The 23,413-nt window shown below is 34.1% G+C and overlaps 1 protein-coding gene across 1 annotated transcript in view; it reads left to right on the forward strand.

Annotated features, from left to right (window-relative positions):
- Positions 1 to 23,231, forward strand: part of ImpE1 (Ecdysone-inducible gene E1) — a 126,682-nt gene extending 103,451 nt beyond the window's left edge. Inside the window, exons 4-10 of the mRNA XM_074172348.1 lie at positions 7,856 to 8,241; positions 10,324 to 10,483; positions 11,771 to 11,982; positions 14,965 to 15,080; positions 18,087 to 18,268; positions 20,665 to 20,841; positions 22,946 to 23,231. Of these exons, the coding sequence (XP_074028449.1) occupies positions 7,856 to 8,241; positions 10,324 to 10,483; positions 11,771 to 11,982; positions 14,965 to 15,080; positions 18,087 to 18,268; positions 20,665 to 20,841; positions 22,946 to 22,977 (1,265 nt within the window). The 3' untranslated portion in view covers positions 22,978 to 23,231. The remainder of the gene's footprint in view (positions 1 to 7,855; positions 8,242 to 10,323; positions 10,484 to 11,770; positions 11,983 to 14,964; positions 15,081 to 18,086; positions 18,269 to 20,664; positions 20,842 to 22,945) is intronic.
- The last annotated feature ends 182 nt before the right edge of the window (positions 23,232 to 23,413 follow it).

Raw genomic sequence — 23,413 nt, forward strand, 5'->3', positions numbered from 1 at the left:
AGCTCTTCCCGTTATGATATTATTTTGATTTATATTACTACTATTTAGTTTTCTGATATCAAGTGAATGGCTCCTGCAAAACCTATCGGTATCCAGATACAATTCACTAGATTTGTTTACCAAGGTTTTTCATCATAATTTCATTAGTTCGGACTTCTGTTGTGTGATATGATTCTGCTTTGATTCGAAATCTATGAAAGAACAAATAAAATTAAGATGAATGACTGAAATATTAATTATATTGAGCAATAAAACGTGAAACGAAAATACAATAAAACGAATAAAATAGTCAAGATACAAAATGAAAATGACTACAGAATAAAAAGAAATGAAAAAAATGAAAGTAAGCAAAAAATTGAAAATAAATTGAAAAAATCAAAAGAGATTTCAAATCAAGTTACTTCACGACGTTTCAATTGTTGGTATCCACAATCTTCTACGGGGGATGACTGGACTATTCCTCCGACAGATGACTATTTATAGTTCATTCGAGCGCTTTCACCTAATATGCTTGACATTTTAGCTATTCACTTTAATTTTACTTGTTCTTTCAAAGATTATGAATCATAGCAGAATCATATTAGACGATTAGCCGAACTAATAAAAGTCACCATGAAACATTGTCGGCCACTTTCAAACAAACGTTCTTGATTATCATTACTATTACCTATTTTCATCTTTCCTGGAAATTTTTAAGGAAATGGCCACATTCGTGCTTGAAACCGTCGTACATTTCACATCCTGGTCTATGTCGACTTTCGGGGATATGAAACTATCGTCACTGGACCCGTAACAGATAACTGATGGAATTCATTCTTGATGACTGAGTTTCTGTTATCATTTTGACATATAAATTTCCGTCGTACAGGGGACGAATTCCTTTCTCCCCTATACATGAATATTTTTCAAGAATGTAACCAGAATAACTTATTATTGAATAAGAAATTTGCCATTGTGGTGCTATATTTTCGTTTAGTAACCTATCCCTGACTTTCGTTACAGAAACATGAAAACTTGATCTTTTTCGTCTTTATTGATTTTCCTACCATAAAATAATTTCATCATTTTGAACCAGGAATTATAGAAAAACCACGAAATTTTCAATCAGGACTATCCGAGACCCAATATTATCGAAGCATTGATTCGTCATTAACAACGTTTGTTTAAGTGATCTGATTGAAATCTGCAGGGTTCTCAAATATGAAATCACGATGTTACATCAGTATTTTTTGCTTCTCTGGGGCAATATTTGTTCCATCTAGAAAACTCTAAACCAAATAGCGTCATATCTATTGATCTAGAATAACAACTTATGAAGCTCACCGCATTTATTTGCCTGATTTTCTTGAAGAACACCACGCTGGTAGGTTACGATCTTCTATTCTATCTTCGACTTCAGCTAACTAAGACTAAGAAGGCTAAAATGTTTTGATCAGAAAAGGTACTGGTCTTTGACGTTGTTTGAAAAAACTGCATGCATTAGTTTGAACATCATATAATAATGTGTTTCGGTTATTTCATTCAGTAATTAGGTCAACTTATTGAGCCGTTTGGACAATCACCTCAAAAAATAATCCACTTACCATTTTATAGACATATAGAAAAGTTTATTAAAACATCTGATAACTTCACACTAACATCTCACATAATTATCTTATATACTTCACTCCAAATTGAAGTTCTCAACCTCCTTGTTGTCCAGGAAAAATATTTGGATATAAGAGGTAACATTCTAAATAAATTTGAATTGTACCGAAAGGCCTATTTTCATTTATTCGAGAAATTCAAATAGCAACAATTTTTTCATCGCTGATAGTTGAATTTTTTCTAATCATCAAATATTTTTCATTCGCCTTCGAATGTGTCTACAAAAAAGTTCCGTTATGGTTTAGTTTACAGTTCCGCCATGTTGGGTGAGTATAGAATTCTGAACAGAATATAAAATAACCAACTATTCAATCGAAATACGGTTTATAATCTTTATTGTTATTCAATATGGTTGTTCATTATTACATAACAGTTCGTCGAATACGATGATGAATGTCTTCAGTATCTGCTCAGTTCCATTGAATTGATTTTCACGTAATTTGCCCTCGGATAGTCAATTCTGATATTAACAAAGCATATGATAAAGCCCAAAGCTCTTCAGTAAAATCATCTGTTGTGACATAGATACTTACTTCTAGTCACCAGCTCAATGCGGTCGTTATTCAAATATCATTGCATCGCTATCCCACAAGATATATTTGTCATAGTTTGTTACAGTTTTGGTGAAAGACACTAGTGTACCAATGAGTTGTATGTTCTGCTGAAAATTGCTTAATAAAATTCCTAGTGCAAATAGAACAGAATATGACCAATAACGCTGATAATCAGGTAGTGAGAATATTAAGTATTATTCATTTCCTAAGTGAGATATGAATGGAATTTGGTCGAATTACCTACACACACATTCAATTGAATTGAGAGACAAAACTTTTTCAAAATCGATTTGTTCTTTAATTATCAATAATTCATGATGCTTTCATCGACAAAATCTAGTCTGAAATTTTTCATACTTTTTAATTGAAAAATGAAAGCTAATTATATTAATCAACCCATTAGTACTTCTTCACATACAATAATTGTAAGGGAATGAACTGAATGAAATCAAAATTCATTAACACTGCTATAAAATGGCGGATTACATATTGTTTCACAATTACTCCAATATGGGTATCAAATGACAGGTCTTGACTAGTAGAATGTAGTACCTACACTTTGAAAAATCAAATTAAAAATGGCCGTAGTTATAACGTGGCGTATTATATATTTTTGTCACAACTAACATATTTTGGGTATCACATGACAAGGGTTTGAGTAGTAGAATAATAGTATCACTTTGAAAAAGATGCAATTTCAAGATGACCGCAGATACAAAATGGCGGATTACATATTATCTTGTAATACAGAGGCGCTAAATGAGCTAAGAACGGAAAGAATTGAGTAACAAAATTAAAAACTAAAATAAGTGAAAAAAAAATATGTAAAACGGTTTTATTGAAAAAAAAGAAGATAATAATGATGTAGATAATGTACAGAATACTAGAAAATAATTCGGAAGGTCCTAGGTAGCAGTCATTACACCACTCTGCCCAGTTATCTACGATAATAATCAGATAAGAAAGTAATATAAAATGGTTGGGCGTAGTATTTACATATTTTCTCAGGTTACGCTACGCCTAACAAATTTATTATTTTTTATCTGATCAATACCGTACGTTGCTGAGGAGAGTGGTGTGATGACTGCTACCTAGGACCATGTGTCACGTTCCTACGAACGACAACCATCAAATGAAAACTTGTACGATGAAAGATTCTACAAAAAAGTATTACCTTTTGAAGTGTGATTCGTAGCACTGGCTGAAAAAAATCATTCGGCAGTCGATGTCGAAGCTTGACTTCCTAAAGAATTGCCTTGGGGAACCTCGTTAACCTCTAATATGTGTGGGTTGAATCTTCGTAAGAGGAGCAACTCTACTTTTTCAGGCTGGGATAGTCAAGTCCGGCAATGCATTTGTGGTTCAGTCACGCAGCACCACGATGTGGTAATGTGGTGCTGCGCTTTCTGTTACCATAATTTCAATATTTCCACTCTATTCTCTTTCGATTATGGAACAAAATATCAGAAACCACCCACTACGACTTCGACAATGTAGATTTCAATTCCATTCGTGATAATTAAAAAAAATCTGTTTTATTTGATCTTTGTGAACTCAGATCCATGCTCAAATACCTCTCTAATGAGTGTTATTCAAACTTCATTGATGATACCGAATAGAATATATAATCAATCCCCTCTTACTTTTGGAAGTCTATTGAAATAGGTATTCAAAAACTACATAGTATAATGCATTTGAACAACAATCAAGTTGACTCTGGTCGAAAAATTAATAACTTTTTGGCAGAAAATGTTTCTTCTGTTTATGCTAATACTACTTGCAATATCAACAATATTTGAAAAACTTATACAGTAATAGTTTGGTTTGTGATCAAATACAACACTATTTAAGAAACTCTCCCACCATTATCCATCTAATATAAAATCTACCGACCTATATCCAAGTTAGATGCATTTTTCAATATTTGGAAACTAGGTATGTTATACCTATCTTCAAAAGAGAGAATTCATCTAATATAAAATCTACCGACCTAAATCCAAGTTGGATGCCATACCGAAGCTATTTCGACAATGTTAACCATGAGCTTTTAATCTCTATTCTCATTGGCATCGGACTATCTGGATCGTTCATGAGCTGGATTGAAGATTACCTGATGGGAAAATCTCAAATCATCCAGGTCAAGAACTTCTTGTGCAGGGAAATAGCAGTGAAGTCGGACGTTCCCCAAGGTTTCCATCTAGGACCTGTACATCCTAATTTATTTATGAACGACATTTGCAAACGATCCAAAACTATTTGCTAATATAACCTCTCATGATGAAGCCTTTTACGTCCAGAGTGATTTGAATGACTTTATAAACTGGTCCTACTCAAATTGAATGTACGTAACTTTCGGTGATATCCTTGAAACAAGCTTCTCAAGTTGCATATTTCATTTATCATAAACAAATCTCTGAAAGTTTTGGGAATCATCGGAAAAGTTACTGCTGGTTTTGCGAATATACATGGAATTTTTGAAAGCATTGCATTATGCTTTTTGGACTGCGTTGAAAACCGGTCACTCATATGAAATTCATTCTATCACGTTCATTCTCTAAATTTTGAACGGGTTCAGCACAAATTTTACAATTACCTGAATTTCAAGCTCCATATCTAATTCAACTACCCGTATTTTGTGAACAATTTCCTAACATATCCTCACTCTATCTCAGGAGAAGACATAAAGATTTATTCTTTCTTCACTAATTGATTAACAGTGAAGTGAACAGTGCTAGTTTCCTATCAAAAAATGTATCCAAGTGCCATCTCATACCACCAGAGTTCGTCAAACCTTTCATATATACTTTCATCGAACCAACTATGGGTACAGCAGTTCTTTTCCACCTATACAAAGACTAGCGAATGAATTCCATTATATCAATCTCATCTTATTCCTTGTCATACGTTCAGTGATAACTAAACTCAAATTGCAAGAATATAAATGATTCTATAATGTTGTTTTTATATATTCAAGATTATTTTATACTTGATTGTACTGATTGTACTTATAAACGTGTGCTTGAAGTGATCTTGAAGTAAATTTCTTCTTCTCATTTTAAAAAAATTCTATTGACCTTAGTATTCATTACTTTTTTATCATTGTTAGTTGTTAATATTGAAAATGTTTATTTTTTATGATATTTTACAAAACTGGGCGTGACCTATTATTGGATAAGTGAATGAATATATATAGAGAAGCTGCTTGAATTTTCAGCAACGTGATAAAGCTGTACATTTCACATCAGTAGATCAAACAGTTATTGAATTTGAAGAAACGGAACTGACGCATAACATTCAAAAAGAAAAATCAACCATGGGTGGTCAATAAAGAAATGTAGTCTTTACAGAGCACACAATTCTGACAAATAGTCAGAATTGTGTTCTCAATATCAAGAAAAGTTCATAGACATTGCTTTCATGACAGGAATTATTTTATTTTCTGATGAATTTACATTCAATTCTTCTGGAACAGTTGCCTTTGGTGGAGCGACTTTAATATACAAACTAGAGATAAATAATCATTCAAAAGCAAACATTGAGTGCCCATTCGTTTTTTCAATAACCAGTTGTCTGATTTTCTTCACGATCTACCCACATGTGAAAGACTATATATATATATAGTATCAACAGGATGAAACATCTTGTTACAGTACCACAAAAGTTCCTCAGCACCTGTGCAGTGATCAATACGTTTCAAAACTTCAATCATTTTTCATTCGTATAAAACTAAAATAACCCACGATACCTTATTTTGCCTAAAAAACAATTCACTCCAGCTAGTCTTTTTGATCTATTCAAAGATATTTTGAAGAATTTGCAACAATGTTTGTTTGGCAAAACCTAAAACAATGCCAATAACAGTGTGGCCAGGAATCCACGGAGACAATTTGTTAAGTCTTCCTATTTTGGCAATTTGCTACAAACCTAGACGTTGCTTGGTAGGAGCCAAGAGCTTCCACAGCTGCTTGAATTGGTTTATTAGACCATTTTCAAGTGAAAGGGATTTTAAAATTTACTCTATCCATAAAGGTTCCACGAGTAGCTTGGGATGGTAGGTCAATCACGGCAGAGCCCCGCACTACCGTAACAAGGTTCGAAGGTCAGCTGATAGACTCAGTGTCATTTATCCTCTCGACACGGATACACACACAATGGGATTAAGCCATCGTTGGAATGCCAGTCGTTTAGGAAATAATAGAACCACAAGCAATTCTGTCATTCCCATATCCAGCGGGGCTTTGAGGAAGCAGACATCCGATGGCTGGTTTGCTCGACCCCCACATTTCAATCCAATACACTCGCAGAAATAGCAGGCACAGTGGCAATGGAAAATGAACAAGGACGGCCAACTCGCTGACCTAACAAAGATACAAGACATTTTTCCAGATTTTTTTTTCATTTTTCAACTTTCTCCCCGTCCAAATAGTAGTCGGCATTTTTCTCTGCAAAATAATTGTTCACGAAGATGATTGCCTCCCATTTGACGAAAATCTCTGTCCTTTGAGGGCATTTTGGGATGAGGGAACAGAAAGAAGTCGCTTGGGGCTAGATCTGGTGAGAAAGGTGGATGGTCAAGCAGTTCAAACCGTAATTCGTGAATTTTTGCCATGGCAACCGCTTAAGTGTGGGAAGATGCGTTGTCTTAGTGAAACAGGAATTTCTTTTTCTGCAAATGTGAGCCTTTTTCGCAAGTTCTGCCTTCAGCTTGTCAAGTTATGATGTGTTGTATGCTCTTGTGACGATGTTTCCTTTTTGATAATCGATTAAAGTAACTCCATGAATATCCCAAAAAACAATTGCTAACATTTTCCCAGATGTTTTTTTGGAGTCAGTTCCCGTTTGCAGTCCTCTGTTCGGACTTTATTTTTGTTTCAGACGTATAATGGTGTATCCAAGTTTCATGTACAGTAATTAACCAGCGTCAAAACTCAGATTCATTGCCCCTGAACTGCGCCAATGGAGCGTTAGAAATGTTCATTCGAACACGTTGTTGGTCTAACGTGAGCAAAGGCGGCACCCAACGAGCGGGCAGCTTTCTCGTGCCTAGATGTTGATTCAATATATGACAAACTCGTTCTTTTGACATGTTCATAACCTTTACTATCTACATTACGGTTGTCTAACACCATTTGGTGAACTTTAGCGATGTTTTCGTTGTTAGTTGCAGTTTTTTGAAGGCTCAAATGGCCATCGTCCTAAACTCTTACGGCCACCTAAGAATTTCACTGTGGTAAATGATGATGCAGAGTCACCAAACACAGAATCCAACTCATCTTTGATTTGCGTAAGCATATTGCCTTCCGAAAACAGGTATTCAGTGACAGCTCGATACTCGATTTTGTTGATTTTCATAAAAACACTCACATCAACTCACTTAGACGACTGTTACATAACGACTGCGGATCCAAAATGGCTGAAACTTTCGTGAGTAACCGTCAACATATGAACAACGAAATTCACTAGCTTTTATTTACGAGTGCTGCTATCTTCATGTTGAGGTCGGAAGCTTTTCAGACCACTCTCGTATATAGTAACATCTACAACTGACAATAAATCTAACAATAAATTATAAAATATATTAACGTTCTACCATTTGTTGTATGTATCTATTTTCTCAAGAAAAAAAATCAATTTTGTTTACGTTTATTTTTCAGCTGCACGACCGGGAAATGTCTGTTACAGTAATGAACACTGCCGCTTGTGGACCGCCGATAGTCACTGTGATTTTTTGATTCCAAACCTATTTGGCAGATGCCAGTGCAACTCTCCATTCAAACAAGTTGGTGATTCTTGCGTCAGATCCGCATTCCAAAGTGAACTTACCACTATAGTTGCTGCTACTACCATAACAAGTTCACCAAGGACAGGTTCAACTACCATAAGTTCAATGACAAGTTCAACCACAAGTTCTGCCACTACGCCACAACTGACATCACGTCATCAAAATAATGAGATCGAAACAAATGTTATCGACGATGATTCAACTCCACATTCACCTGTGTTTCTTAGAACTAATTCAAAGAAATCTGTGACGAAAAAGGTAAAAAAATGTTAAATTGTTATTTCTAGAATTTTGGTTATCACACACCTGTTCTCTTTTATGAATAGGAAACTCAGAGATCGTTTGAAGTGTGTTATTTGAGAACACAATTGAAATGAATATGTAACACATTCATTCTGAAAAAGAACTGGTTTGAAAAATATAAAGATATCGTCACATTCCGAGTGTACGTGTCCAGGATTAAATATTTGACTGACAAGTTCGCTATGCTCCATTCAAATTATAGGGAAGTTTTTCTTTCTTCGATTTATGATAACCATAAGCATGTTAATAATAATACAACTTCAGCAATAAATTTTATTTGAAACGCGTTTCTCTACACGGTACTCTGATGATAATTGGTCTCTTTGCCCAAAATTGCGACGCGGCGGTTGATAGTATCGATGGACGGCGTAAGATTGGTTCATCGAATGAGTTCTCGGAAGGAAGCCTGCATCTATAACTTCTTCCACAAACCGTATCGGCAGACCAGTCTTACGTCGTTTGATGGGATAACTATACTTCCGCTGGAGATATGCGCCACAGTTATGGACGAAAATTCCAATTCTTTTGGCTCCTGGATGATGACCAGATGACAGTCTCGTACTCCAAAACTGACTTCAAGTATTCACATGATGGAGAAACACCCTTCTTCAGTAGAAATGTAGAATGCGTTTTAGTAAAGCTTCGAAAAAAACCCGAAATACAGTTGAATCATTGCAGATTATTCGTCTACTTCTATATTTTGAATATTGGTATATAAAAGATGAGTAAGAACATCAGTTATCCATTATAATTCATCAAATTTTAAGATTTTGTTTTGAATTTTGAAACTGCACAAATTTCTCATTACAGATAAAAGATGGACATGGGAGAAAAACACAAAATTGGCCTTTCATGTCTTATTTTTACATAAATCTAAACAGGACATTTTTTCTCGATGCGGTTTCATTAAGTTGTCGTCTTCAATCTAAAAACATTTAAATCATGAAGTCCGCAGTGTATTATTTTTTTGGATTTTCAAATCAACGAAAATCGAAATAAACTACATAGAGAAAAAAATTATCGACATTTGAAAAATCGTCAAAAAAATATGATTATTGTGAAACTCAAATCCTCTTGATTTTCTCGAAAGTAGAAGTATTTCATCAAATAGGTTACATGTAGTGGAAAAAAAGGTGAACAAAAATAGTCAGTTTGAAATTTGTTCAGGGGATCACGATTTCTACTAAAAGATGAAAAGTTAAAGCCTGAAAATTCACTAGTTGTCTCAGAAACAGAAACTGTAGATGAACAAATATACTCAAAATTAGTTCAGTGGACCGGAATTTTCAGTAAAAGAAGAAAAAATCTAATCTCAAAAATCACGAGTTCTCCTAATTACAGGAACTGTAATTAGTCCTGAATTGCATGAAGAATATATTCTCAGTTTGATGGAAATAGCTGATGGCAGCACAAATGAAGTAACATTGCAGAAAATGATACCATTCTACTTACAGATGAAAATTATCTCTTGAATTATTGGTCAAATGGTACTTTTTCAGGTCAAGATGAGTTGAAGGTGAAATGATAATAACAATACAGTTTTTGATGACAACTGCAGTATTATTATATATTTCCGAAAAAGGTTACGTATTATGTTCATCATATGTAATGCATATACTACATTTTTCCCCACCCTTTCGATACGTTGGTACCTGAAGGGGACAGAAAATATATCTAACTCCACTCATGTATCAATTTCAATTTGTTTTATTTAATACACTTATCAAGGGTATTCTATTTATGCCGTAAAATAGAAGTTCCTATTCAGCAAAAACAAAAATCCTGATTCCTTAATTTTTCTGCGTAGATATCGTATCAATTGGAAAATACATTTCTCAAGGTGAATTCTCAATTGAATTTTATTTTGTCACTGTCAATTTCTACACTGAATTACGATTTTTGAAACTTCACTGAGAATGGCCAAAACTTCCACCCATTCAGAATTGCTGACCAAAGGAAATGCTACTTCGACTTGTGATCATTGTAGATTTCATTTTATCTTTATTCATTAATTCACCATCTGATCCTTCCTTTCAGACACCATCTTCCATTACCACTACGGAACTACCTTTGACTCAAGAACCTACCTCTGCTCCAATGGACTTTACAACTAAGACTACTATATCAAGCAGATCAACCACGATGGAACCTACATCAGCTTCACCTATAGAAACTGTCAAACCTTCAATTACTTCGAGTAAGTTCGCACTTGTAACTCATCTTAACAGAGGCCCATGGATATTGTTGACTATTCAATACTCAAAAATACTCATCACTGGAAATCAACAAAAAATCGTGCTGGATGAAACGAGGAATGCTGTAATATGATGCAATATAGGTTAACATCAATTCAAGAACTGAAACTGAATTCTGATAAAATATCTATTTTAAAACTGTTTAAGACTCATTGTGTTTTAAATGATAGAATTCGTGAACGAATCATTGAAAACTGCAAACTTCCAGTACATGTTTCTGGTTTATTGGCCGCCGTCAATATGGTACAGCAAGGTTAGGCAATGGTTGATTTCTAAAAACGGCACAACTGCGAAGAGTAATTTATCAACAGAATTCAGCTAGGGTGATCTACTTGAAATCACACGTGTGCGGCTGGTTTCTGTTAATGAATTTGGTTCTGAGCATCTAACAGCTATTTTCTGAACACAGTCATTTCTTTTTAACTGTCTTTCTTTCAAAAGGCTAATGAACAAAGTACCCAAATAAGCCATAGAAATGTATTTCGGGATATTGGCTCTCTCATATGTCTAGTGTAAGGATGAAGAGAAGTATGTCGGAAAAAATGTTTAGACCAAACCAAAGGATGTATCTATAATGACGAAAAAATAATGATTATGATGGGTTTCGGTTGATCTGTCTGATGAGTAAAATATTTGTTGGGCTACTATCTATTGAGCTACTATCAACAATAGCAATTGATCAGAAATGGCGGATACAGTACTGTAATAATTTGCAGGCATCAGCTACGATTTTTGTTGATACTGTTGAATATAATGCAGAATAATATTAAATTTGCATTCTTTCAGTTGAATGTATGGCACAATTACCACTTTGATTATAAGAACATCGGTTTTCATAGTCGAGGTCACGATTAAAGAGAACACAATCCAGGCTGGTAGACCGTGGTGAATGAAACCTGAAGTACCAAACGTTTCGTCTGGCACTGCGACTGACATCATCAGTGATAGGTGCGTTGACTGCGAGGATGGAGGTTATATATGGAAGTCTCAGCAACAACCGAGCAACGACGTTGCTGATGCTGGTTGTTATATATCAAAGTGTCAGCAACGGCAAAGACGTTGCTGAGACTTCGAGATGCACACCACATTAATGATATATGCCACAGTATCACACGAAACGTTTGGTATTTCACGTTCCAAGCATACATGTGAGAGTATTCATTGACTTATGACTAATCATATTTGCACAGTTTTATCAATATAGTGAAATTTACTTTTGAATTTATCAGCTCAGCCTCCTACAACAACAGGTATACGGACTAGAGTGGAAAATGGCGACGAAGCTGTCAGTTTGGGTTTACCTTGTGTAACAGATATTCAGTGCAGAATGGCCGATCCTTCTTCCAGATGCTTAGAGGGCGTTTGTGATTGCCTTGTCAGATCAAATGAGACCAGATCTTGTTCAGCAAGAAACAGAGGATGCATTCCAGGAACTTTTCAGGTGAGTTATGACATACGTAAAATATATGTAACTACAGTTGGCTCAATTCGATGGATGTGTCTTCACATCTGAAGTCATTAACGGTAATTTATCATCTATTCATAACGATGTGAAATATTCAAATTACCACAGTCACTTAATTGGAATGTCAATAACACAGCCTCATAACGTACCTTGGTACATTTACGAAAATCTTGTTTGAGGATTAGACTTCATGAGCTGAATATTTACATATGTGAAACCGAAGAGAAATGAAAAGATACTTAGTGAACCATAGATTCGGAGTATTCGGACATGTTGGTGAAAAGAAGGAGGAAAAATTAATTTAGAAAAAATTATTTTACCAAAAGATGAAATACATAACTATATTCAGGAAAAAAAATTATTGTGAATCTGTTTTTTGAATGGAATATGTGTTATTATCTCATTTGAATCTTCGAGGTACTATCAACACCGGCAATTGGTCAAACAGTTTGATTTTACATAATTTCAGAGAGTTTGGAGATTCTATACATCAGAGGTTCTCAAACTTATTTTTTCTACCATCCACTTCGAGAATTAATTATTTTCTAGCGCCCCCCATTTTTTTTTACTTCACTACATCTTAAGAATGGTAATCGCAGTCATTATGTTAATAATTAAATTATGTGTGTCACGTGAAAATAACACTTTCTGATGAGGGTAATGTAAAACACCATTTTATAATATTAGGAAAACTTTTATTTGTGTTATCAAAACAAACATTTCAATTTGAATTTTGGAACTAAACTAATGTGAAGGATGAATTTGATGACTTTTAACAAGTTTGTTAATATCAGGCTCAAATTTACTCAAAAACAGCCGTAAGTCACCGCGTTCGATGATTTTTATTTCCTCGTTCTTTATCAGTTCTATGAGTTCTTCTTTCAGCTGGGGTGATCCTGCTGTGTTGACTTTTGAAAATGGATCCAACACACAGTCCGATATTTTCAATTTTAAAATGTCCTGGAATCGTTCTGCGAAATCACTGTGGAGGTTCTCTAAATGTTGACAGTAAACAAGCACGTCGTCGTTATTGAAGAATACTGCTGACAAATTAGGGAAATTGCGAAACTCACGTCTGCCAATATTATTCTTGTATAAGAGCAGTTTGGCTACAAAAGCAGCAATGACATTTTTTGTTTATATCAAATTCAAGTCGTCACCTTGAAGTTGGAGATTAGCGTCATTAAATAATTTATACAGGTCTGTCAAGTACGCAATATCATTCTTTGAAGTGATGAATTTGTCGTGCAATTCTCTGTCTTTGTTTTCTAAGAACTCTATTACAGAGTCAAATAGATTATAAAATCGAGTTTTTACACAGTTGGCTGAGCTGAGTGTTTCTTTTCCAGTTCTTGAAAATAAGTCACACTTTTGTCTTTTTTATTTGAATGCATTTTATTCAAATGCTCTTGTAGCCTTGAGGGTTTCATCGCTTTTTCAAAAATGTTTTTGACAAAGAAGGCACACAGGCGAAGATGAATGTGTGAGATTTTCAATAAATCCATATTTCATATATTCCCCGCTACTCTGCCGTTTCTTCTTTTTTGCTTTCGACATCATTTTGTCTTCATAAATGCGGAAGTAAAGAATCGAGTACTAAAAACTTGCTAATGACATCACTCACAGTATTCACCACCGCACGTACAGCACTTTACCTAGCTAGTCGCTAATTAAATTCACTTGTTTTCGTAATATCGTCGAATAACATTACTGGTTGGATGGCGCGCGTGCTTTTATATGAGGCAGCGGGCGGGCCTGGTACTTTCAAAAATGGAGACTAGAAACTTCTCGCTTCGCTTACCGCCATCTATTGTACAGTTTGACAACTATCGGATAGGAAATAGTTACTGTCTAGTCCCCTGGATGGCGTTACACGAGGAAACGCGCGTTAAGTGTAAAGGAGCGGTAAAGTTTGTGTTGAAAGCAAAAAAACATTTTCAAATTAGCTATAGCCCCCCCTAAACCGCTTCAACGCCCCTCAATCTCCTCTGTGCCCTAATGTGTTGCCTAGCTGCACTTTTTGTTTTGGAAAGCAACGAGGTTTCAGTTTCGATTTTTGGCCAATGCTCACCAAAATCTGTTCAGAATGTACAAGCTGAGTATACTATTTTTGCCATATTGACCAAAAGTATGACTATAATAATAACCGTATACAATTATTATAAAAGTAAGTCGTAACCAACTAGAAAAATATTTACGGTGGGCCCTCGTTTCCAATATTTTTCAGGGAAAAACATCCACAGCTATACATATACTTAATTACTCGTCAAACACCTCTTGTAAATGAAGAATGTCATGTGATTTTGAAATAGACTCCAAATTAAGTTTTTTATATTAGCTTTACTAAACTCAGTAATTTTTATTTCATATGGACCTATATCTATTGATACAGTTTACCAACCTTGGTAATTATCATTTTTTATATATTTTGCTTAACAAAAATTGAAAATTTTCATTTTATTGTACCTTATATCTATTGATGCCTATTGACACTTCAGGTCTTTTTACTTGTAAAATATATATTTCTTCAGTGAATGAAAAATATTAAAAAAACTATAGAATAAACTTAAAATTATATTTTTTTTATATAGTTTGCTCAACTAAAATTGGTACTATTATTTTGAATTGACGAATGAAATTTGTAATTTGATTTATTCATTTAATATTATAGAGACTTAAATGCAATAGTGTTATTACACTACTCGCTTATATTCCGGAATTCGTAGTGTAATCAGTCACCTACTGGGCTTATAACGTAAAATACGGTTTCAGTGTTGAACAATGAATCATAAATTTCGAAAACTCCATTTTTCGTAGATAGTAGTTGTCTATAATATTCAGACATAATCAAAGAGGTGTAGAAAAATTCAATATTGTTTTACATTGTATAGATGTATACGAGCTTACTCATAATTTCAGTGTTTCAGAATCTAAACCATTCGCAATTTTAAATTTCAGTGTCGAAGCACCGGTACTTGCATAAGCTGGTTTTTCGTATGTGATGGAAGGAAAGATTGTAGTGATGGTTCAGATGAAGATTGTAAGCCTCACAAGTGTCCGGCAGAAGCATTCAGGTGGGTGAATTCCAGTTTGATCATAGTTACAAATGAATAATTACTGTATGAAAAGCTGCGCAAATGAATACAATTCAGGGCAAGCAATTACTTTTCCAGGGTAAACTCCGAATGCCTTTTGCTTCGAAGAGCAATTTCAGGACCACTATTATTCCGGCAGCTACCATCATCCTTCCACAATCATTCATAAATATTCAGCAGAACGGAAGTGTACTCTTATAACACCAGTTATTTCAATATTTAGATAAAACTTATTATCATCTTCAAGGAAGACCTACAATTTTTTTAAGATGATAGTACAATATTATAAAATTATTACAAAAGGCTGGCTCAACTTATTGTTAGTGAAGATGGCCGTGTCGAAAAAAACGTTACATTCAAAGAATTAAAACATGTCAATACAATAAAACAAGCCACTACATTAAAAGAAGTTGCCTCCTCACTGATATAAGGAAGATTATTTAAAAGTATTTAATAAAATTGGTTATTTGTTTTTAAATTAAAAAATAGCGGTAAAAGCCATGTGCCATGTGGAAAAAAATTAATAAAGAAGTGTTATTAATTGAAAGTGAAACCCTGCCATAGGTAGTTTGGAAAATTTGTTTCAAAATATTAAAAAAATTGTTATGAATTATAGTATTGAATATTCAGAATTATTGCTGGTTTGAAATTCATATCTAGTAGAAAGGCATACATTTTACTGAGGTGATCAATATCAGATCTTCTATTAGGGCAATTTATTTGATTGTATTTGGAAATCTCATTTATATTACAATCAAATGATTGCCTCAATAAAAGATCAGACAATGATCACCTCAATGAAATCTATGCCTTTCTACTAGATACAGATAAAAATCTACATGCACAAAAAATATACAGATAGTACCTAAAGTTGGTGAATCTTCGATAATCATTTTAGGTGCACTTAGAATGGTGCAAGTCAAACCCCATACAGGGTAGGTCAAACATATAAAAATTGCTCGAGAGTAAAGTACCCTTATATCAGAAACTTCAACAAAATGTTATTGAGAGAAGTTGAAAGTTATGCCTGGATAAAACACATTTTTTGGTTTTTCGACTTTTTCATGAATTTTTTCCCAGTTTGTATTTTTTTTCATAATCACCCTGAACACTTTCATAAGTTAATCATAACAAAATAAATTGACCATAACTTTGTCCAAATTAATGCATATTTGTGCAACTAACTTGGATTTTGATTATTTTCACAAACGTGTTTTTTACAACGATATTTAACACAACTTCAAAATTTCGTTAACCATATTTTTAACAAATTAAAACATTGGTAATGCTAATAGGTACATTCAAAAAATGTAATATTTATTAAAAAACTATACAAATTAATCGACAAATATGAAATCCTTTTAAAATACTCGTGGATACCCATGGAACAAACAAATGGGGGTTGAAAGTAAACATTATTATTATTATTGATAAATATCAACAAAATAATCAAAAAGAAATATGACACACTTTTCAATTGTATTTGAAAGCGGTGCCGATGGTTTCGACTATTTTTATCGGCTTTATTATCACTTAACCATTATCAAATGTGTCTCTGCGTCTCCACCTTCTCGTTCAATGCATCTAATTGTCCGCTCATAAAATTCACAAAGAGTAGATCGCAATACACTTGCTGGAATATTTCTGCAATGAAATCGTATGAAATTTTCAACCTCCTCGGTATTATTGCTTCGAATATCCTCATGAAATGTCTGATGGGGTGAGATCTGGAGAACGAGGAAGCCACCATGGATCAGTATTTCGTTTTAACAATTTATCACCAAATTTCCCAATTAACCATTTCGAAACAATTCTAGTATGGTAGGAGAAGTTTATGGAAATCATGTTGATCTTCTATTTGTGCTTGAGTGCACATGCAGAAGTCATACCGTAAGTCATAGTCTCGTTCTTGAAACGTACAGATAAACGTATGCTGATTGACATTATATTTTTTTCTGAGAATCTTTTCAACAGAGCTTTGTTTTACACCTGTATGACTAGAAATTTCTTGTGTGGACCTTCTAGGGTTTTCAACAATGGTCTGAAGTAGTTCTAATTGATTTTCCTCAGTACATATAGTTTTGGTACGTTCATTTTTATATTTAGAGTCTGAACTCCCAGTCTGTTTAAAATAATTCAAAATTTTGCTTACAGTGGAATAGTGCACTTGTTTATCTGAATGAAGTTCATTGAATATATCTGCTGCTTCACGCCCTGGTTTATAGTTATCTCCACATATTAAAACTAATTCTGCCTTTTCGACTAACGTTAACTATCTTGGAGAAGGCATTTAAAATCAAATAAAGTCAATGATCAAACAATAATTATCCAAGTATGAGAAGGTAATGTCACCAAACTTTCATAAATTTTTTTTTCAAACCCAAAACTCATTTGTTTTGTACCATGGACAATAGTTTCAATAGGATTTCATATTCGTCGATTAATTTGTACAGCTTTCATGAAATGTACAATTCATGAAATTCCGTCACACTTGATGAATGTGTAATTTGAGATTTTCTGGTTCATTTAATTGCAAAAAAACATGATGTATTGATTTGATTAAAAAAAATGGCAATTGTGTCATTTCAGATTACTCCATGGAATATGAAAACAAATTATTTCTCCAACCCTCGAAAATAAATGAATGAAATTTTATTGTTGAGTTGTAAAAAACTTTATATATTATATTTCAATAAAGCATAACTAGATGCAGAATAACTATGAAGATGCAGAGATATGCTGAACTGACAGCCAAAAATGTTTTCCCAAAAACTAATCTCTCCTAAAAAAATCTTTCATGAAAATATCTTCCCTTTCATTTTAGGATTCAATATTTTCCAAACAAGAGCAATTGGTGTGTACTGAAAATTTGCGAAAAATGTTCATTTACGACTCTCTGAGGTGAATGGAGTTCATATTTACAAAGCATTTTTCTGTTGGAGGATTATTTTCATGGTTATTGACAATTTTATTGAATGTTTCCAGGTGTAAATCTTCAGGAAAATGTATCTCAAAGGCTAATAGATGTGATGGCACCAAAGACTGCTCCCTTGGTGAAGATGAAGAAAAATGCCATGCAACGGGACGAAAAGGTTGCCCACCTGATACTTTTCAATGTAGAGATGGGAAATGTTTACCTGAATATGAATTCTGCAATGCTATCATAGGTGAGTTCCACAATGGGTTATTATTGAAAATATCCTAACGGAAATTGATTTGTTGAAACTGAATTGTAGACCAACTGTTATCATTAGCGAGAGGGCAAGAGCAAAGAAATCATAATGATACTTATTTTTCAAAATTTGAAAAGAATGTATGAAGAATTATTTTGAGTATTCCATACACACTTTCATTTGATGCCATTAAATTTTTGCAAAGATGTTTTATTCGAAAATGTCCATCTTCAACTTTATTTTCTTTGTTCACTTTGTTAAGCTTTAGCTTGACAAAGCTTCTTCAGCTATAATTTATTGAGTTTTGTTTTTGAATAACATTACAAAATTATACTTTCAGTAAAAATGAGTATAAAACGATGAATTAATCAAACATCTGAATTTATAAAAAGAAGTGAAACATGTATAGGATTTTTCTTTTGACAAATGGCATACCTTTACATAAATGTCATTTCTCAATGAGCATGATGATTTGATGATCAAGAAGAGTTATTGATTGATACCATTTCAATTTTTTTTACCATAGTTTGCGCTGGTCAGGCCCTATCCCCCGAAGCCCCTATAAATTCGAGAGGTCGCGCCAGCATTATCCACCAAAGACCACTCCCCACACCGTGGGGTAAGTGGTCATTGGATCCGAGAATCATGTACTCTGAGCAAGCGCAGTGAGCCAAGAATGACAGCCTTCTGCATCTGTCCTGCTAAGTTCTACCTTAGTGCGGCAAGCTAATATGATTTCAAGATTCGAGAGTAAAGAGGAGACATCATTCCTCCAAGGACTCCGATAATCAGAACAATCATCTTGACAGAGTGGTCTGGATAGAGTCTGCGGAGTTCAAAGAGAAAATCTCAATATTGTATCTGTTTTTCCTCCTCTTTTCGGACGATATTCGTCTTGCCAGGAGCTGAAAGCTCCACGATAAATATTGTCTCACTCTGTTGGTAGAGAAGGACTACATTTTCATTATTATTATTATTATGTTTTTGGTGTAGCTCCAGTAAGTTAATTTATTTGTTGTTGAAATTGTCGATGTCAGTTTTTTCGTTCATGCAATTAGAAGACATATTGATTTCGACCATTTCAAGAAAAATGCTTTTGGAAATATCTTCTCTGTACTAAGAACTTTGATAATAGAGTTGTTTGGTTTCTAATCTGTTTCTATAGAGTGTTTCTATTGAGTTCCATATCACTTTTATGTGATTCTGGATGTAGTTTCAATATAATCCAATTTACAATGGTTATAAGGAATGTTATAAATTACATTTGGTGTTTTTGTAGTATCCGTTATATCTTTCAATTTAGTATTCAAATTCTCTATAGTTTTGATATATTTTGGCATATTTTGATATTTTGTTCATTATGAAGAGGTTTTATGATATTGGAAATGTACCTTCAAAGAGAGGTGCATAATATAATATACTCAAGTATATCATATGGATATCTCTCGAATACGCTGGTGTTCCCCAGGGATCTTTATTGTCTCAACCATCTTTTAATTGTATAACAACGACTTATTGGAAAATACGGAGAATGCAATATTTTGCTTCGCTGACTACAGCACACTTGTCTCGTAATTACTTTTGGCAGAAGGAGGTTGAATATTTTGATGAGGATCCAGAAGTAATTTCGCAACTTTTGATGCTTTATAAAGCTCAGATCAGTCCTTCTTTGGATTATTGTTCTCATGTATGGAGCTCCGCCCCTAAGCATATAGTGAAGCTGCTGGATTTCATTCATAAAAGAGTCATCCGCCTGATTGGAGGAGCGAACATCACCTGCAACCTTGATAGTCTAGAACATCGAAGAAAGGTTGAAGATGTATCTATCTCCCTCTATAGATGCTTTCAGGGGAAGTGTTAAAGTAACTTGGCACATTTGATTCCACCAGGAGCGATACATAATATCAGAAATACGCGACTGACTGTAGCTGCTCATCGTTTTGAGGTTCAACTCAGTACACCTCCAACTTCACTACTCAAGAACCTTTTTATTTGGAGAACTGCTTTTATGTGGAATGAACTTCCTGAGAATATTTTTCCAAATGGATTCAATTTCCAGCGATTCAAATCCAATGTGTATCGCTACTTTCGCACAGGCACCGCACCTTAGAGATTTTCTTATAGTGTTTGTGTTTGTTTTGTTCCTAAAAAAAGGTTTATCAAATAGATAATTTAGTTTCCATGATCATTCACTTGAAATTGTGTTACTATTTGAACTCTAGTTCTAGTCATAACTGAAATTGAATACGACAATTATAACACAATTCAAGCACTATTAAATTAAATATACTGAAATATTTCTCTCTGGAAATGAGTTTCAACGATTCATATTAGGAAATAATCAATATTTTCATGAATACCCCGATTGTAAGTGAATTGTTATCTTCAAGGTTGCAGTGATGGTAGCGACGAACCTCCACATATTTGCAAAGGACGTGCGAGGAGGAGAAGGACAGAGTATTGTCCTCTTAGGTGCGGTAACGGAAGATGCAGATCAAGTGCTATAGCATGTTCGGGTAGAGATGGATGTGGGGATGGTACTGATGAAAGCCATTGCTCAGTCTGTAGTGAGTATTCGAATCATTTATCATTTCCTATCAGAGTATAATATATTGAAATGAGAATGATTGATTTGACCATAAACATGACCATATAGTACCTACACGACCATACATGACCATATAGTACAATTCCATAACAGTAGGCACCAAATTCTCAGAAATATTATTGCATTGAAACGAAAACATTGTTGTCAAAGTGGTGATTCTATATATTTTATCATCATTTGTACTCCTCTGTTTGGTATAATTTCCGTACACCACTGCAAGAGATAGATTAACGCAAAAACGTCAGTCATTTCTGAGAATTCAGTGCCTACTATTTTGGAATTATAGTAGTAGTAAGGACCTACCCAATATTTTTTCATTCTTATTTCTTCTGGTGATGATTTTTTCATTTACATATCTTTATTATTATTGGGCAGTAGTGCAATAGATGATTATTAAATATTTCAAAGGAGTCATGTCTTTCATTCTGAACAACACTTATTCACCCTAAAATTTTTATATCCCTAATTTTGTGTCATTTTACATTGCCAATCGAGCACACCCCTACAGTTAAATAATCAAGTAACTCAAATGATAGTTTGGATGATAGATATTCATTAGAGCAATAATTCATATATGATAAGTAGTAAAAGGAAATAACTCTTTATTGATTATTATAAATCCTTAATTTATGAAGTCTGTGTGTCACTTTATATTTTTTCCAAAAAAATCAATACAACTTATTCATTCTCACTTCCACCGATTCACTCAAAAGCCTGTGAAATAACTATCAGGTTGTTGTAAAAGTTTTATCAGTTTCAATTTCATTTTTTTTATATCTCCATATCTCAATAAATATTTATCCAACTGCGTTGTAGTATATACTGATCGATAGAAAATGTCGTGCTGCTGCTGTTAATTTTTTTCCAAATTTCGATTGTTTGCCTCTTACTACTACCTATATGATGTCGTTAAGCGATTTTTGACCAATTACTCTCTTCGAATTCAAATTGAACCAAAGCCCTGCCAAAACAGCCCGAAAAATTAACCAGGCATTTGGCAATGTTGGCATTGTTGATGAACGCATTGTTCGACGTTTAAAATATGTTTTTAAAATCTGTTTTTTCGGTAACCAGCTGTCGCAACCCTCAGAAATCTAAACTTGTGCGGGTTGTGCTAAGGATTAACGAGGTCTTACCTTTTAACGTGTGATTTCTAACATGGGTTGGACGATAGCAAGTGAAAATCGATCGTTCAGATTAGGGCTTGAACCACCGGCAACACGTCAAATCGCTTGGTTACCGACCGACCGTTGGTTTGCGAAATTTTGTTCCGGATATTTTAGCTTCGAAGCTGAGCCCCGAAGATGAGCCTTGAAGAGCTCGACCTATATTAATCCAGGACGAGAATTTCATAATCCTGGTGGAGACTGACCCATCACAAACGGCGCGTGGGATGGAGGAAGAACTGGGCATCAACTCCCATGCAGTTTTTGATGGTTTGAAACGTATTGACGTCAATAATCGATTTGAACGACCGACAAACATTGTCAGGTTATGAGGTCTGTTTTTCTTTTGCGCAACCAAAACGATCTTATTTAGATCGGATCGTCAAGTGTGATGAAAAGTGAGTCCTCTACGACAACAGGAGATGTTCAGGGCAGTGGTTGGACACCAATGAGTCACCCAGGTACTTTCAAAGGCGAAAACTTAGAGAAAAAAGGTTTTTACTGTATGATGGTCAGCGGCTAGTGTTATTCACTAAAACTTTCTGCAAACCGGGCCAAACCATCAAAGTAGAGTCCTATTGTGGATTTTAATTGACCAACGAAATTGTATACAATCTTAGAGTTTTTCATATTCAAACATCTCAGCCAGGACTCTTGTGCTTTTCCGCTGTCGCTCAATTTTTCGTCAATCTCCGTTAAGATGGGTTCAGGTTTCTCAGGTTCTGAAAGATATCGAAGGAATTCCTTGGCATTTCGATGGGCAGAACCCATGAATCGAGGGGCAAATCTTTGAATCTGACTTTTGAAGTAGACTGAAGTAGACTCATAAAAGCTGACAAAACTTTTGAAACAGCCTAATATTTGTTCATTTATTCATTATTCATTTCTGTGTTTCAGGGTGCCCCGTTGTTCAAGGCCGAAACTTATAGTTCATTTAATTCCTTTTTGAACTTTGTACAATGCCAAAAATTTTGTAAATTGTTTCTATTACAATAAATTCATACATATTGTAATATGTAGTTCTAAGTACCTTTTATATATACTTTGTTAGTTAGACTTTTGTAATGCTCAAAAATATTTAATTGTATTTTATAGATAGATTTATTTATTTATATTTAGGATTTTGAAATTTATAAATTGATACAGGTATAAGTTTTTGTCAAAATATAAATGTCCTACATTATTTTTGATGCATTCATTCTTCAGTTATAATTTTTCTTCATATATTTCAGAAAAAATAACATGAAATGATTTTTATTCCATTTTCTTCACCGTTCGAATTGAGAGTTCAGTTTAGCATCCTTTTGTGAGGTCAAAACTTAGAATCAAAGGATCTTTTCTATCATATGGCATTATAACAATTTC

This window comes from Leptinotarsa decemlineata, unplaced genomic scaffold (genome assembly GCF_025532065.1).
Source record: "Leptinotarsa decemlineata unplaced genomic scaffold, Ldec_3_MD MMD2_tig00000090_RagTag_RagTag, whole genome shotgun sequence".
In the NCBI taxonomy this organism is placed as follows: domain Eukaryota; kingdom Metazoa; phylum Arthropoda; class Insecta; order Coleoptera; family Chrysomelidae; genus Leptinotarsa; species Leptinotarsa decemlineata.